Below are 16,787 nucleotides of genomic sequence, written 5' to 3' on the forward strand. Positions count from 1 at the left end.
GAATTAAACAATTAATCCCAGCAGAAAAACAGCAAGCTGCAGAGAAGAACTACAAATGGCAATAAATGCAAATGTGGCCATCGATGCTGATGATTCAGGGAAAGCAAATGGGTGTGATACTGAAATCTCTCTCTCTCTTTTTTTTTTATTCCTAGAAGTGGTTAGGTAATTAACAAAAAAAGGAATCAACCCAAGTAGAAAAAAAAAATATGATACATTAAAGAAAATATATGTTCTGGCATTCCCTCTGCCACCCATGCATCAAATTGTCCATGTGGATTTCTCTCTCCTCCATTATTAGGCTCTGGAGTCCAAATTTATTCGACTTTCCATAATTAGCACTGACATAGTGCTTGGCACAGAGTAGGTTCAAAAAAGGAAGTCGTGTTTCTTGACCACAGAGCAACTAAAACAGGAATTAATAACAAAGGTTTATGGGGATATAATGTACAACATGGGGAATATAGTCAATAATATTGTAATAACTTTGTATGGTGACAGATGGTCACTGGCCTTAGTCAGGGGATCATTCATATTGTATAAAAAATATCGAATCCCTATGATGTACACCCGAGACTCATCGGGTATTGTCTGTCAATTAGCCTTCAATAAAAAACAAAGTTAATCTGCTGCTTAGAAATCAAAAATGTGTATGGAAGTGTGTATGTGACTATACATGTGTGTGTGAGTATCAGGTGTGCCTGCTGTGAGAGGTGTGCTGTGTGTCCATGTGGGCTACGTGTACCGTGTACGCCAGGATGCGAGGGGGTGTCTGTGGGCGTGTCTCCGTGTGTGACTCTGTCCCCTGTTGCTTGTACACCCGCATGGGTGTGTTCTCTGTCTTGGTTGGTGCAGAGCTGTGGCCAGAGTGTGTGGCCCGTGCTGCAGGGAGAAGCCCCGGCCTGTGGGCCCCTGGGCTGTGAGATCCGGGGGCTGAGCCCCTGGCCGGCCTGGCTCCAGGTTCTTCTGTGGTCGTGCGTGAGGGCCAGGGAAGCCAGGGACAGGGCGATGAGCAGACAGACCCAGGGCAGCGGGCAGAGGGCAGAGCAGGAGGGCAGCAGGGGGCCTGGTATCATGTCTCTGCGAGCGGCACCCAAGCTCAGCCCCCAGCGCTCAGCACCAACCCCCACGGGCTCCTTTGCTCATCATTCCCTCTTGTTCTCAACCTGTACACAAGAAGTGGGTTCAAGACCCTCCCACGCCTGCTTCTGGTTTGGAAAACCGGTCCTGGCAAGGGCAAGGGGCACGTGTTCTTCCCGGGAAATAAGCAGCACGGTCACGTTGTAATAAATCAGCGCAGGTTTCAGAGCAGCACGGGCTCTCGCAGGCTCCGCGGGCCGTGGAATCCAATACGATATGCTTCAGCCTGTCGGCTAATGGGCTGCTGCTGGACGCCACGTGACCCAACCTTCCGGGGACGTTAAACGATGCTGAAAAGTGGCCCAGATTTATTTACTGGGACCGTGCCTGTTCCTGCCTGTGAACCGGGAGATGACAAGTCCTCGTGAGCAGGTAGGAGGAGCTGGGTTTCCCTGTGGCCCTGGGGGGGGGGGGGGGGGGGGCCGCCTGTGGCCTCTCTCTTGGCCCTGCAGCCGGGTCTGGCCCAGCCCAGGGTGCTCCCCGGATCACACACCACCCCACGACTTACAGCGTCGGTTTCCCCGCGTGTCAAATCCTCCATTCACTCAGCGTTTCCGCTCCCACCTGTGTCGTTCATTCATTCACTTCCAGAACATTCCACCTGCTGTGGACTGAGCTGTGCACTGAGATGTGCCAACAGGATGGCACAGGCCCTGCCCTCCCAGAGGGAGGCGAGGCGGCAGCCAAGCCCCTGCTGTGGGAGGTGCCCTCAGTGTTGCTTCCTATGAGCCTCGTGGTGTCTGTGCCCCATGTCCCCTCGCGGTGTCTGTGCTCCGTGTCCCCAGAGCCCTGGCCGGGTTACAGCCGCCATCCCCGCTGCCTGGACTCTGGCCTCCCCGCCTCGCACCCACACGTACCACCCACGCTGCCTAGCCCACCCTCCAAATTTCGAAGTTTGTTTATTTTAAAACACAAGCCCCTCTGAACACTCTTTGATAGCAAAGAAGAAATCTTCCTCGGGCCAGCAGGGACTGCGGGGCCTGGCCTCTCCTGCCAGCCTCTCCCTGCCTCCTCCTCACCCCTGCTTTCCACCCCCACAGTGGGGAAACCCCAACCCCAACCCACACAGCCATCTGCACTTAGCTCCCCGCTCCCTCCCCGGGGGCTCCCATGGCAGAGACCGCTGTGCCTGGCCCCATGCCTACTGCGTCCTCCTACGATGCCCCTTTGGGGGAATTAGAGGAAGAAGGAGAACCTGCTTCCTGAATGGGCCCTAATTTATTATCGGAAAAGAGCAATGGACCTACTAATGAAAGGCCTTCACTGCCGACTCACAGGCCAGACTCTAATTACCTGGGAAGAACCGGTCTGCTGCATTTTTTAAAAATTTGCATTTTGCAAAGTGTTTAATGGATATTTATGCAAAAGAAGAACCTATTGGGTAGATGCACGACTTTCCATTAGGCTGAAAGGCTGAGGAGGTTCTGGGTCTGCAGCTCGCTTCATGTCCACCGCGTCTGGCAGTCAGAGGCTGCCTGCCTGCTCTCCGGCCTTCCTTCACTCGGGCATTCATTCCACACGCATTTCCGCATTTCCTCCTCCGTGCGGGGCCCTGGTTGGCCGTGGGATTCAGACATCAAAGAGCACAGCCCTGCCCTACAGAGAGATTCGCCTTGACCTGGGTTCAAGGGGTGACAGGAGGGCTGTGTGGCCACAGGGGAGGGTGAGCCCATCTCGAGCAGAGATAGTGGCCACAACACCTGGAGGAGAAGCTGCCCAGGCCCACAGGGGAGGAAGGGCATTGGGAGCAGAAGGAAGAGCATGGATGAAGCCGGGGAGGAACGGAAGTGCCCGGGCGTATGGGAAATGGTAAAAATCTGGGAGAGCTGGGGCGCCTGGGTGGCTCAAGGGCATGGTCATGATCCCAGCGTCCTGGGGGAGGAACGCAGGAAGTGCCTGCCACTCTGGCCGCTCATGCTCCCTCTTTCTCTCTGACAAATAAATAAAATCTTTAAAAAAAAAAAAAAAATCTGGGAGAGCTCAGGTCAGATGTATGGGACCCAGAGGCAGGGACTCTCAGGTGGCCCCCTGGTTTGCCTATAGGGGGCGCCCTGGGTTCTCCTTTATGTGTCCTTGACCCCAGTGCAGGGCACAATCTTCCCGGTTTCCCATGGTGGCCCTGCTGGTCAGGGCTGGGGAATGCTGGACCCCACATGGAGGTCCCCCCCAAAGCAGGTGAGGCGTTTGAGCTGGATCCCGACGATGGGACACTGTCCTCCATCTCGAGGTAGGAAGGTGACGTGATCAGATTGGCATTTCAGAAAGGCCACTCTGGCAGCCTGAGGAGAGTGTGTTGGAGGCAGGAAGACAGTTGGCTGCCAAAAAATGGCCCTGATAGAACACATAGTTTGCAAAAATATGACAAAAGGCTAAGTCTTCTCATCTGCCACGAGATGCTACAAATCGACAAGAAAAAGACTAGCAGAGAAATGGGCAAAGAACAGGAGCAACCAGTTCACAGAAAAGGAAATACTAGAGGGTCGTTTTTTCCCATCCATTGACAAAAATGGGCATTTTGAGACTATGCTCTGTTGGGGAGGGTGAAGGGATCTGGCCCTCTCACACCTTGTCGGGGGAACAAAAGCAGGTCCTGTGTCTTGGGAGGGCACCTGAACAATTTATCGATTGCAATTTAAAGTGTGCGTCTCCTTTGACCTGGTCATTCATCCTCTTGGGTAGAGCTGGACAGGTAAATCGAGATGCGTGTACATAAAGAAGAGCCCCGTTATGGGATAACAGAAAACCGGACACAATGTGAATGCCTCCCCTGGGAACCAGCTAAGCGAACTCCGTATTAGAAGCGGCTGTAGGGCGTTGTATAAAGGCGCGCTCTAACGCCGTTAAGAGACTGAGGCTTGCCTCCGCGTCGGTGTCCTGAAACAACGTCCTAGAAATAACGCCCCGTGGCGGAAGCCGAGTACAGGGCAGCGTATGAAAGAGAGGAAAAGGGGCACAGGCACATACCTACGACTTCTGGTGTGTGCGCGCACTGTCTTTGAAAGAACATACAGACCCCCGGGAGCGATAGTTGTCTCTGGGGACGGACTGGAGGACTGAGGGACGGGGTGGAGGGAGACTGCGTATGACTGAACATCTCTGTGCCGTTTTACTTGTTTTAGCCGTCTATCTGCATGTGTGCCATATGTGCATTTAAGTGTATGTGTGTGTGTGTGTGATGTTTACATCTCCATTGTGTATTTCTTTGAAACCAACAACAACCACGTGAAGCCCAGATGGGCTGAGTGTCTTTCCCATGCAGTGGGGTTGGCATTTTACCTACTGTCCTTGGGGACTGGTTTTTCCTGACAGTAAATTCCCCAGATATCTTACAGGAATCAGAACTCTTTAAAAGCCATTTTTAAAGGAAGCCTACGTAAGATGTACAATGTTCCTCCATATCTTTTTAGGCAAAGAATGTGGAATGTGAATGAACACTTCCTGGCTGGCCCCAAAACCAAGGGTTCTTTGTCCCCGCATTGAAAGTCCCCTCTCTGCCGAGGCCCTTGTCCCTTCCCCTTCCCCTGCTCCGAATGCCACTTCACCCGCAGCATGTGAGCGCACTGAGAAGGGCTGAGACGGGGAGTGTCATTTCCAGACCCGGCGTGAGTGGCCTCTCTTGGGGCTGTGGAGCCAGGAGCCCGGGCTCCGGGGCAGACCTTCTGGATGCCGCGATGCTGTGTGCGTGAATGCCTGGGGCCCCAGGGGAAGGGGGCTTGGAACATTCTGATCTGCAGGAATGTGGACAGCTGCTTCCCTCCCCTGCTGGCCTGCCATGTGGCCTTACGGGCCGGAAAGGCGGCCTTCCGCAGCCTTAGGCAAGGCATGAAGCTTCTCTGAATCCCTACTTCCTTGGCTCTAAAAGGAAAGTGATGCCACCAGCCTCCCCGCCAGGGCTGCCGGGATTCCAGTGCCTGCGACCAAGCCGGTCCATAACGTGGGCACCGTTATGCCAATGGCCTCCGTGCCACAGTTCCCCTCGGCTATGGCTGTGGCCAAGCTGAGCAGTTCCCAAGGCCCCTGCTCCGAAAACTTGGCCGGACTCGGGCAGCCTCCAGGAAGCACAGACGGGCAGGCAAGGCCTTTCCTCAAGGATTTTACCACACTGTGCAAGGGCTTTTTCAGAGAAACATTTGCTGACATGGTGCTGCTGAAGGCCTCCCCCAGAACCTCCCACGCCCACACGTTCTGGGACACCTTCCTTGACAGAACTCAGCACCGTGTGAAGGGGGAGCCCCTCCCCCCCAACTCCTGAGGCCGGCAGTGCTGAGAACCATCTGGAGTGCGGGGGCTCCACGAGGCCGGGATCTCAAACTGGCCTGGGCGTTTACAAACTGAGCTGCCTCGGGAAAGCCCCTCTGCCTTGGTTTTGAACCTCAGTTTCTTCACCTGTGAAATGGGGTGATGATAGGACTGTCCATTTCCTGAACTTTTTAGATGAACGCACAAACCCATAGCGTGTGTCCGGCATGGTCTGGCCAGTGTGTGTGCTTGGTGAGTTGGGGATCTGGGGGACACGCCCTCCCCCCTGCCCTGTGCACAGCTGCCACCTGCTCCTGGAGGAGCCCTGCCGACATTCCACTCCCTGCACCGCGTTCGATCTGTGCGTCTGTGTTCACTCTGTGGGTCCGTGTGCAAGGCCGGCCAGAGCCGGCTTGGCTGGATCCCCTGTCTCCAGGCCAGGGGGCCCCAAGACTTGGGCTGAGGGTGCTACTCTAGCCTGAGGGTGCTACTCCACCCTGTCTGAGAGCCTCAGCCATGCTGGGAGCTGGGCCCAGCCCCCCTCCTCTTCAAGGGGAAACCTCAGGGCTCACGAGCTTCGGACTGGGTTTTCCAGGTGATGGGAGACCTACCCAGAGATCTTGGAGACAAGCTGCAGCTAAGTGACAGGCTTGGCATTGGGTTTCTCGGTGGGGAGAGACGAGATCCTTCGTCCTCTCTGGAGTCTGGCAAAGCCACGGTGCTGAGCTTCTCAAAGGGACAGTAGGTGAGGGCGGGGTGGGGGGGACACTCTGGACAGCTCTAAGGTGAAATGGATGACTGTTTCCTTAGAGCAGCAATTTTATTTGAAGATTTAGAGGAAGAAAAACCATAAAAAAGATACTACGTGTTCGCCAAGTCCCGTTTTGTTTCTTCCAGCTGGGTGGGCAGCAGGAACTCATCTCCCAGCGTCTGTGCCCTCAGCTTGCGGCTCTGGGATCCGGTGCCGGCCAAGGGCTTATGCACAGAGGTGAAGTCAGCGCCCCCTGAGCACCCCACCCCTGCAAGCCTCCCATCTTCTCACAGACACCCAGGAAGCCGCCGCTGAGAGGAAAGGGCCCAGGCTGGAAGCGGCCTGGATCCTGCCCCCTGACTCAAGTCAGGTTTGCACGAGCAGAAAAATCACCCTCCGCTGGGTTCGGCAACTGTGATTTGGAGGTATTCGTTGTCACTTCAGTATCACGTAGCCTACTCTGACTAAAATAAGGACATAATATGAAGAAGGCCGTACTTCTGGGAGTTTTAAAGCTAAAACATGAGGTTGCTTCAAATAAGTGTCTGCCTCCTGCTGGCCTCTGCAGGCCCCACCGGCGGACCTATGACCTGCCAGGGTCTGGGCTACATTTCACTGAGCACAGCGGCAAGGGGCCCGGTGCCCCTGATGCTGTGGCAGCGGGCTCCAGAATGAGCGCAAAGCAGATTTAAATTACAGGGAGCAGCTACCAAGGTAGAGTGTGTCAGATCACGTCTCGAGCGTCTCGTGATTAGAGCCAAGTGAGAAATGAGCCCAGCACCGGCCTCCAAGGGACCCCCGGCCCCTAAAGTGTTCTGTGGTGGGTGGGAGAAGCCGCTCTACCTGGGGGAGCCCTGAACCTCCCTGGGGCCCTGGTGTGAACCAGCCCAGAAACCGAGAATCACCGCCTGAACGACACACGTACGTTCCCCGTGTCCAAGTAGCTGGGGCCATGGTAGGGTCACAGCTGATCAGGTGGCGGGGCCTGGGGGACAGGAGAGGTTGCTGTGTTTATAACTTTGTACAAGTTATTTCCCCAAGGTCCCCAGCTTTGTTGCGGGTAAGAAATTGGAAGAGATGATGGTGGCACGTGAAGATTTTTCCTTACCTGCGAACTCCGTCCGTAAAGCAGCTCAGAGCCGAGAGGCACCATGGACTTTGGGAACAGACCTCCTGCCTCCCGCCCTAGAGGCCCCTGGGCTGGCGCTGGCTTCTCTCTTCACATTCCCTCCCCCAAGAGGCGTTCCCTGGCATCACTAGCTTTGCTGGGCCTTTGGGGCAAGGCCCTTCCCCTCTCTGGGCTTCCCTCGCTCTACTGGTCAAACTGATGAACAGCGGGCAAGGATACGAGCTTGTCACTGAGTCCATTACATGTGGGAGATACAGTGGGGGCTGCTTGGGCTAGAGCTGGAGGTGGGGACTGAGCCCTGAGAGGTGCCACCAAACACCCACGGGCTCTAGAGGGAGGCAGAGGTATGGAGAAACCCTTACAGCTCCAATGGCCCCACTCACCCCTGCGAAGATGTGTCTGGCCCGGCTGCAGAGGGCCAAGGCTGATGTCACTTCTGAGGCTGCGGGACGGCCTCCCGGCAGCTCCGCCACCCGGCAGAGCTGTGACCCGCAGACCCGGGAGTCCAGAACCCAGGGCTGGCATAGAGGAGGAGCACAGGGAATGCACAGCATCGGAAGCTTTCCTAAAATGGAGCACGTGGGGGCCGAAGAACAAAGGAGTCCCCTGGGGTCAGAGCCAGCCTGCATGGCCCCTGCTGTGTGGGGGGGGCACTCTGTGAGATGAACCTCCCTGATGCCACAGAGTGGTGGGATTTTGGGGGCGGGAGCGGGTATCCCAGTGTAACCTTGGGCTATCTGCTTTTCACTTCCCATGAGGGCTGCTGTCAGAGCAGACGTAGGCTGCTCCCCGAGAGTCCAGGGGAGAGGTGGTGCCAGGAAGTGGGGAAGACCTTTGTTCGCAGGGAAGGAGCCACCAGGTGAGCCACAGCACCAGCAATCACCTTTCCCGCGCAGCTTGAAGGGCTCAGTTCTCCAGGGAGGTGTCCGGCCTGGAGCTTCCCGCAAGGGAAGAGTTTCCCTACATACCTTCTTGGCCTGGAGCTGCGGACAGTGGCTGCTGCACACTCGAGGCAGGGGGCAGGAAGGGCCACCCTCCCTCCCAGGGCAGCTGTCCCAACCTGCCTCCCATAGGGCGCCACACTGGGGGGCACTTCCCTCCTTCCGCAGGGCAGGCGGTCCTCAGCGGACCAAGAGGTGGGGGATATTCCAAATTTCTCCTTTCATCTCCCCCTGGGATCGCACAGTTTCCTTGGGGCAATATTTATCTTCCCAGGCAAACAGGAACCATTAGGGGAGGAACAAATCAAAAAAGAGCCCTTTTCTCACCAATTGACCCAAAACGAACAAGCATTGTCCACCCCAGTGGATTTGCTGTGAAAAAGTACCGTGTGGAAGGAATGGTCAATACTTTGCAGCCGTTTCTACAATGAGCCTGTGTTTAGCAACACTCGGCTTTGTTTTATTATTGCATTTTACGAAGTTACCAAGACAACTGAGGCCAAGTAACAGAACCTTGATTTTATGTGCCATGAAAATTTAATAAAGAGTGTTTAAAGGCTTTTCAGAGGCAGGAGCTGCAGCAGAGTCCTGCCTGGAGGGAGGCCGGCTGGAGCGCGAGGCCCCCGCGGCACCTCGAGGGGCCCCTCTGGCGGGGACGTCCAGGTGGGCACCAGGGTTCTCTGGCATCCGGCCCGTTCTAGCATATTTCAACAGACATTTGTCAAGATAGCTCTCAGACAACAAGTCTGGTGACAGGCTCTTCATGGGCATGAGGACACCGTGGCCACCATAGGAGTCCGAAAGAGGGCAGAGAGAGGGCAGTGAAGTCGCCGGTGAGAAAGTGTGACAAGGGCAGCAAAAGCAGGTCTTCGGTTTCCCGTTGTGATGCAAGAGGTTCTGCAGGGAAACTATCCAGGCTGGCTTCCTCCATCCCGGGCCGAGGCCTCGCTCCTGCAGCCTGGGAGCGTCCCAGGGGAGCCCCAGCAAGGAGCAGCCAGGGTCCCCCAAGGCCCAGGACCTTGGTCCTGGTCGGAATCCTCGCAAGCACCTTCACGTCAGAGGTCGTTTCCCAAGAGCCTCTGGGGACAGGTTATGTCATCCTAGGGCTGCACAGAGCCCCTTTTCCTAGGATCTCTAAATAAGACTCAGAAGGAAATTGCCAGAAATAAGAATCATCAGTAATTTTGCCGTTTTATACGAAAGCGTGATGGTGTGTGTGTGTGTGAGAGAGAGAGAGAGAGAGAGCGCATTGGGCTGCGTGGTTTTCCTAGTTATATAAATGTCAAGACTTTTGGTTACTACAGACGGAGGTAATGGAGTAGGGTGAATGTTCTGCAGAGCTCCTTCGTCGCTGGGAAGGGAAACACATTTTGGGTTTATTTCATGAGGGAGAAATCGGTGTGCCATCTGGGAAAATCCCTCTCCCGTTCATCACACCGAATTGAAGACTGGCCAAAAATCTCAGTCAGGGCCAGGTGGGTTTTAGGTCCCTTGACCTCGCCGAGAGAGGAGAACGGCTCCCTCGACCGCTGGGACACCAGCTCCCCAGCAAGAGATTTCATCATTTCTGAGCTTCCAGGGAAGCTGCTCAAACGCCGGTCATTTCAAGCTCAGTGTCCAATTATAGGGCCGAGGAGTTTAGGACATTAATCAAGAAGTGAAAAAAAAAAAAAAAAAGAAGGAAAAAAAGAGGGAGGCTATTTCGGCACAATACTCTGCCAGTCCAAGTTGCACGTGTTGGAGCTACAGCTGAGGCCATTTTTCAGCCTCGAGTGTCCTGAGGGTGAGGTGGAGAGGGAGAGGAGGTGACTGTTTGGGCTTCATTCGTCCTGACGGATGACAACATTCAAGAAGGAAAGTCTTCCTTCCTCCCTTCACACGTTTTTCAGAAACCAGAGACTGTCGAGCCTCACCTTTGTGTGTTTTTGTGTTTGCTGTGTTTGCATTTGCTGTTTCTTGTCTTGGCTCCCAGGGACCAGGTGAGTAAGGGCCTGTCATCCCCTTGTGTGGCTGAGGGACCTGCCAATCGGCCCCTGGAGCCCCGCTGGGGTGCGCAGCACGAGAGGAGCAGGTGGGCAGCCCCTGGAAGCTCCCAGAAGCCCGGGTACGAGCTGAGCCACACCCCCCACCGGCCTCCCACATCTCTGAAGGGGATTCCAGAGCCTCCCCGCTCCGGGTTTTGGGAGCACAGAGTCTCTGTGCAGAGCTGTCACGGCGCCGAGAAAGGAGCACGGGGCTTCACTGAGGGTCCCGGCTCTGCCCTTCTGTAGCCGCGAGCTTGGGACTGTCTGTGACGAGGGTAGTGAGAACCCCACCCCTCGCTGCGTGGCTGGAGGATCCGAGGGCAGGATGGCTGCACCAGACTTTGTAAACTGTGATGTGCGGAACAGGTGTTGCTAACGTCACGTGGGAAAGGGAGTTGGTTCTAGAAAGGCAGGAACATGGTTCCAAAGGTCTGGGCTCTAACCCAAACCAGTCCTAGCACCACCCCCCACCCCCCCAACATGCCCCAAGCATCTACATTCATGTGGGGATTATCTCTGAGCTCACCAACCCCACACGGACAGACAGACGGATGGATGGACGAACGCAGGCGGCTGCAGAGGTGAAGAAACGGCCCCACTCAAGGGAGGAGCTGTAGGGTGTGTCATCCAGCCCGGCGAGCCTTAGTCTCTGAGGTCAAAAAAAGGGGGAGCCCGGAGCGGGTCCTCTTCCTGGGCCCGGAGCCATGGTGGCCGGAAACAGCACGTTCTCTTCCCGGGGACAGGGCGGGGGTTTGGGGGCAACAACAGATGGCGAGGGCCCCAGGAGCATGGGGGCCAGGACCCGGACCAGGCCAGGCTGAGGCTGCCCCCTGGTGTGTGGGGGCCCTGATGGAAGGGAAGGAAGGGGAGGGATTATGAGCGGCCTTGAACACTGGGTTACGGAGCAGAGGCTTAATCTGGACAGAGATGACAGCTGATTGAATTAGGGGATTGAGTGGTGAGCTCTGGGGTTCTCTGAGTTCCTTCGGGGCCACTGGGGATGGAGGATGAGCTGAACAGGAAGAGAGGCAGGAGGAGATGAAGTCCAAGCTGGGGAGAGTGGACAGGGACCCCCAGGAGAAACAAGAGGGCCCTTGTTGGGGGATGGAGGCTTCTGTCTCCGGGACGCTCTGTCCCTGCACCTGGGATGTGGCTCGATAAGGGGTGCTTGCTAACAGCCCCGCTGGCTCCCTTGCGCCTTTAGAAGCACCGCGAGTGGGCTCCACACTGGCCAGGCTGTGGGGACAGAGCTCCTGGCTGTGACAGCGGAGAAGTCTCGTTGGAGGATGGAGGGAGGGAGCAGGACGGCCAGTGTGGAAGGGGAAGGACGCTGGCCGAGGCACCAGCCGCAGCAAGACAGGCGTGGCCCCGTGGTGTCCCCCAGGCAGAGCTCAGAGAGCCTGGTCTTCACCATTCACTGAACCCACTCTGGAAGTGTGGGCCCTTCAGGGACTTTGGCTGCAGTGTGTGTGTGTGTGTGTGTGTGTGTGTGTGTGTGTGTGTGAGACTCAGCAGGAAGGGGAGGAAGGGGCACTAGGGGAGAAGAGGGCCAGGGGGTGGATCCTGAGGGCCGGATCCTGGAAATGGGGTAACACAGGGCACAGCACAGGGGGCTCAGCTTCTCATGGGACATCTCTGGACCCCGGCTCCCCAGCTCTTGCTCTTCTCTTTAGGAGAAAGGGGACATCCGTCTTTGCTCTCGTGTCAGCTGCACCCGGCAACACCGCTGGCCAGTTGTCCATGGGGGGGCGTCCCCTGGGCCCCAGGCGGTGGGGTAGTCTATCACTCTCCAGTGAGGGAGCAGCCTCTAATCCCCCCTGCTCAGCAGCATTGAGAAAGAAGCGCCCTGTCTGTTGCATACTGGCCTCATTTCACTGCGGGGTGCAGGGCTCCAGGTGCTGGCCGCAGGTGGGGCTCCTTTGAGAAAGTGATCTGGGGGTCCTGGGCAGAGCCACCCGCCTGCAGATGACGTGCAAAGGTGGGGGACAGGACATTCCTCCCTGTGAGAACTGACATTTTCAAATCACCCCAAACCATGCCACTCGAATTCAACCTATTGACCTCCCCCCCAATCCAATGTGCTTGGTTGATTTGGACCTGAAGACTGCACTCCATTTTGGCAAGTGATTACTTTCTGAAAACAAAGTCAGAGCTTTGTTGCAAAGCCTCTGTGCTGCTCCCAGCTGCTAGCAAGTGTGAGACACATGTTCACTTGGGTCTTTCCCGGGGAAGCCCATTTGCTCCAGCAGCGACAGGGACTGAAGAACGGGCCTGGGGTCATCCCAGATGGCTTCCCTCACAGCGCCACTCAGGAACACGGATGGTCCTGGCCCAGACCACCGGACTGCAGGAGAGGGGGCAGGGTCCTGGGAGACCCCGGGCTGCCCCGGAGCAGTTGCGGGGGGTTGGGGGGATTGGAGCTGGAGTCACGCTCACATAGGGACATAAAGGAAACGGGGCTCTGGGGTGGACCAACAGAATTGGACCAAGCTGACACTATAGATGACCCCCCCCACCCAGACCTTTCTTTTCCCATCTGAAAATGGGAACAGCAGTAGGAAACTACCCAAGGTGATTGGGGAGTCAGGCTGATGACTGTTCCCAAACAGGGGCATTCAGTAGCCTCAGCCTCCTCCTGCCCCTCCCAACTTAGGCCTCTTGTCCTGCTGTCTGTTTGGGAAAGCAAAGTCATTACAGGTGGCTCTGGTCGACAAACAGCCCAGAGTGAGCTCTGCAGGGCTTGGTTTTCCAAAATGCCACCTTTGGAGGCCTCTGAGTCTTCCCTTCTGAGAAGGGCTTTGCCTGGGGACACAGATGGAGACAAGGGAAGGGTCTCGTGGAAGGGAGCGTGTGGGCCCTGCTTTCCCTCATGCCGTGCCCACCACCTGAGCCTCGGACATCATGCTCCTGCTCTCGCTGGTCCTCCCCAGGGTCTTCTGTCCTCCACCCACCCAGGGTCCTCTGGCAGCACCTGCTGTCCACCAGCTGGCCATGCCCTATCTGTGCAGGGTGGGCCATCAGAAGCCACGTGACCGCCGGACACCGGCTTTGGAATCAAGTTCAAACAAAATCAAACAAAATGACCTCCGAGGCTCCCGTCAGCTCTAAGACTCTCAGAGCCTTCCTTAGTTACTCCTTGGTTAATTATTTCATAATTAACAACAAAGCGAACACTGCAGGAACAGGCAAGCTAAAGGAATAGACGAGGCCGATCTGTTCACGGCACCCATGAAGCACATGATTGGGGACGGGAGAGTCGCGTCTGCCCGCGTGCCAGCGCCATTTGGTTCTCACAGCTCGCTGGGAGGAAATGAACATGATGTCCCTGGGACTGAACAGTTCTCTCGGAGGCCCCGGCACCGCACCCCCCCGGCCCCCCACCGGGCTGGCTTCCTCAGGGTCTCCTGCCACGGCTCAGGCTGGGGGTCCCGGCTGCCCTGTGCCCCCAGCGCAACAGTTCTGCCCGGTTGTTGCTTCCTGTGAGCCCAGAATAGACGCTGCCATCTGTCACGTTGGGGATGTCATATGTCCACCGATGACTCATGAATCATTGGGCCACCAAGAGGAAGGCGGGCGTGGAATCATTCGCCTCTCCAAGCGCGGCTGAGCGGCATGTGGAGATGAGAAGGGGCAGAGGAGGGGCTCTCTCGCAGGGGCTCTCTGCAGCCGGCCTCCCCTCTCTGCGGGCCAGAAGCCCAGAAGGTTCTCTTCAGCCCAGAGGGGCTCATTCTCCATCTGCAGCAACGAGAGGCCCTCAGGACAGCGCGTGTCTGGAGTTGGAGACCTTGTGGGCGCTGTTTGTGCAGGCCGGGGGGGTGCCCTGTGCCAGCGGGGCCGAGGCGGCGGCCTCCTGGGGGGTGCCGCTGTCTGGGGCCCGGCCCCCCGACGTGCCACTGCGGCCGCACACCAGGCGCTTCTCGTCCAGGAGGGAGAGGTGGTACTCGCACAGGTCGACCAGCGAGGCCACCTGCTCGTGGAGAGGCAGCATCTTGAACTTCCGCTGAGCCAGGTAAAAGAAAGCCTCCACAAAGCCCTGCAAGCACATGCCTGTGGACAAAGAGTGCAGCGGTGAGCAGGGCAAGGCCCCACGGCACACGCCAGGCCGCCTCCCCCCGTCCCCCGCTCCCCCCCACTTCCTTTCTGGAAACTTCAGCTTTGGGGTTCAACTCCCAGAGTGCCTACCCTGTGCCGGGCACAGCCGGGCCTTCACCACCATCTGCGGATTCAAGCCCCTCATCAGTCCTCTGAGGTAGGCTTAATTCACACGGTTTGACAGACAGGGAAACTGAGTCTCAGAGAAGTGGAGCTGGCTGGGCCACGTCACGTGGGTGGAACGTGGCGGAGCTGGGATTTCAACCCTGGCCTGAAGCCTTATTCCTCCGCACCGCCCTCACATGTCTGCTTTAAAACCCAGTCCCTAAGTTTTCTAACAGTCAAGAAAGTTACGGAGAGAAACCTGAAGGTTTTAGCTCTTGACAGAGGTGCTGGTTTCGTGGGTGCCTTGTCAAAACTTAAAATGTGTGCATTTTGCTGTATGTAGATTTCATCTCAAAGAGTAAAATAAACCTGACCCCCTTCTCTCTACCCAAAATGATATTCTAGACAGCAGTCCGACCACATCCCTGAAACGTTCTTCTCTGACTTTGCCTCCCAAGTTCCTACTCGTCCTTGGGACCTGAGCTCAAAAATCTCCAGCTCTCCTTGATCCCCAGATTAGATGTGGCCCCTGGCACCGGCTTCCTGCATTTTCCTTCGCAGCACCGACCACGCCGTCTTCCGTGTTTGTGCGGTCGGTTCTTCAACCATCTCTATCTTCCCTGCTGGGCTGTGAGCTCCAGCTCGACACTCGTCCCCTGGCACCAGACCCTGGGGGCTCCAGGTAGAATGTGTACACGAGGGCATGAATGGATGGACAAATGAGTTTGCGGTAGGTACTCTACTGACCTTGCCACTCACGGCACCTTTTTGAGATCAGTGTTCTTACGTCCCACTTTACAGATGAGGAAACGAACATTCAGAGAACATCAGGTCATGAATGTTCCGCCCTGAACGTTCATGTAGGCCAGATAACAGTGACCTTGGGAATTCAAACTTTGACTCTCGATTCTTTTTTTTCTTTTCTTTCCTTTTTTTTTTTTTTTTTTTAAAGATTTTACTTATTCAAGATAGAGAGCAAGAGAGAGCACAAACGGCAGGAAGGAGCAGAATCCCTCCTGAGCAGGGAGCTCAACGTGGGGCTCAATCCCAGGACCCTGGGATCATGACCTGAGCCAAAGGCAGACGCTTAACCGACTGAGCCATCCAGGCGCCCCTTAACTCTCACTTCTTTTAACTAAGTTGCACTGCATGAAAAGTTCTGAGTCTTTTTCAATGTCCAAGTGAAAATGAACCCCACGATTCAAAGTCATGGGATTCCTGGGCTCCTCAGGGCAGGTGACGCTCAGTATTGTAGAGGAGGCCGGCTTCACCCCTGCGAATCCATACCTTCCCAGTGGCCTTGCTTCCCGGCTCACCACGTTACTCAGGCTGCTGTCCTCGGGGAGAAGCCTGGCCTGGAGTCTGTAAATCCTGGATTATATATGGACCCTGGGATCTGAGAGCTCTTTTCGTGTTGGGAACTGGCGCTGAGCAAAGAAGCTGTTTCTTTGTCTCCTTCCAAGTCCATCAAAGCTTTTTTGCTCAGCTTTTCTGGACTCCAGATGCTCTGCCAGTGCCCTGCTCTGTTTGGCTCCGATGGGAGATGCTGATAAAGGGAACAGTAACCCTTGTGTAAAACCCTTTTAATGTAAACAGAGGCCTGGTACAGACAGAGATGCAGGGCCAAGGGGGGGGCTCCGTCTGCATCAAGAGACCGATATTTCTGGGGAGCCTGGGTGGCTCATTTGGTTGGGCATCCAACTCTTGATTTTGGCTTGGGTTCTGACCTTGGGGTCAGGGGACTGAGCCCTGCGTTGGACCTTGCACTCAGCAAGGAGTCTGCTCTAGACTCTCTCTCCCATCCCTCTGTCTTCCCCTGGCAAGTGTGCACACTCTCTTTCTTTTTCTTTTTCTCTCTCTCCTAAATAAATGAATCTTAAAAAAAAAAAAAAAAAAACAAAAACAAGAGAAAGAGAGATATGGATGTTTCCTAATCACCGATAATGGGCCAGGCTCTCCTAGATTGTGTGCATGCGTGGGCATTTGTGCCAGCACGGGCGTTTGTCACCGGCAGTGGGAGGGACAGACCTGAGCAGGCTGGAAGAGGCTGGGATCCAAAGCCAGAGAGACCCAGCACAGCCCCAGCCCCCAGCGGCAGAAGTGTGTGATCTCACCCGCACTACTCAAAGTGTGGTCGGCAGACGGGCGCCCAGTCCAGGGACTGTGTGTCCCTGGTCCCTGACAAGATAAGGAGCCTGGGCCAGAATATAAATCACCCTCCTCATCACTCACATTGTTTAGCTCAGCTGGCAGTACTTTGTAGCAAGTCTTTCTCTGTAAAGGAAGCAGCGGGCGTTTACATTCTGGCTCAAGCCTCTTGTCCAGGACGAGAAGGAACAGTAGGTGGACTGTGGCTCCAAGCCTCC

The 16,787-nt window shown here is 55.9% G+C and overlaps 1 protein-coding gene across 5 annotated transcripts in view; it reads right to left on the bottom strand.

Annotated features, from left to right (window-relative positions):
* Positions 1–8,883: 8,883 nt before the first annotated feature.
* Positions 8,884–16,787, bottom strand: part of TTLL11 (tubulin tyrosine ligase like 11) — a 230,512-nt gene continuing 222,608 nt past the window's right edge. For all 5 annotated transcript variants that reach the window (XM_045082352.1, XM_045082349.1, XM_045082348.1 and 2 more), the window contains one exon: positions 8,884–14,271. In XM_045082352.1, coding sequence (XP_044938287.1) covers positions 13,979–14,271 — 293 coding nt within the window. In that variant the 3' untranslated portion in view covers positions 8,884–13,978. The remainder of the gene's footprint in view (positions 14,272–16,787) is intronic.

This window comes from Mustela putorius, unplaced genomic scaffold (genome assembly GCF_011764305.1).
Source record: "Mustela putorius furo isolate JIRA1106 unplaced genomic scaffold, ASM1176430v1.1 tig00000596_pilon_pilon_pilon, whole genome shotgun sequence".
Taxonomy (NCBI): Eukaryota; Metazoa; Chordata; class Mammalia; order Carnivora; family Mustelidae; genus Mustela; species Mustela putorius.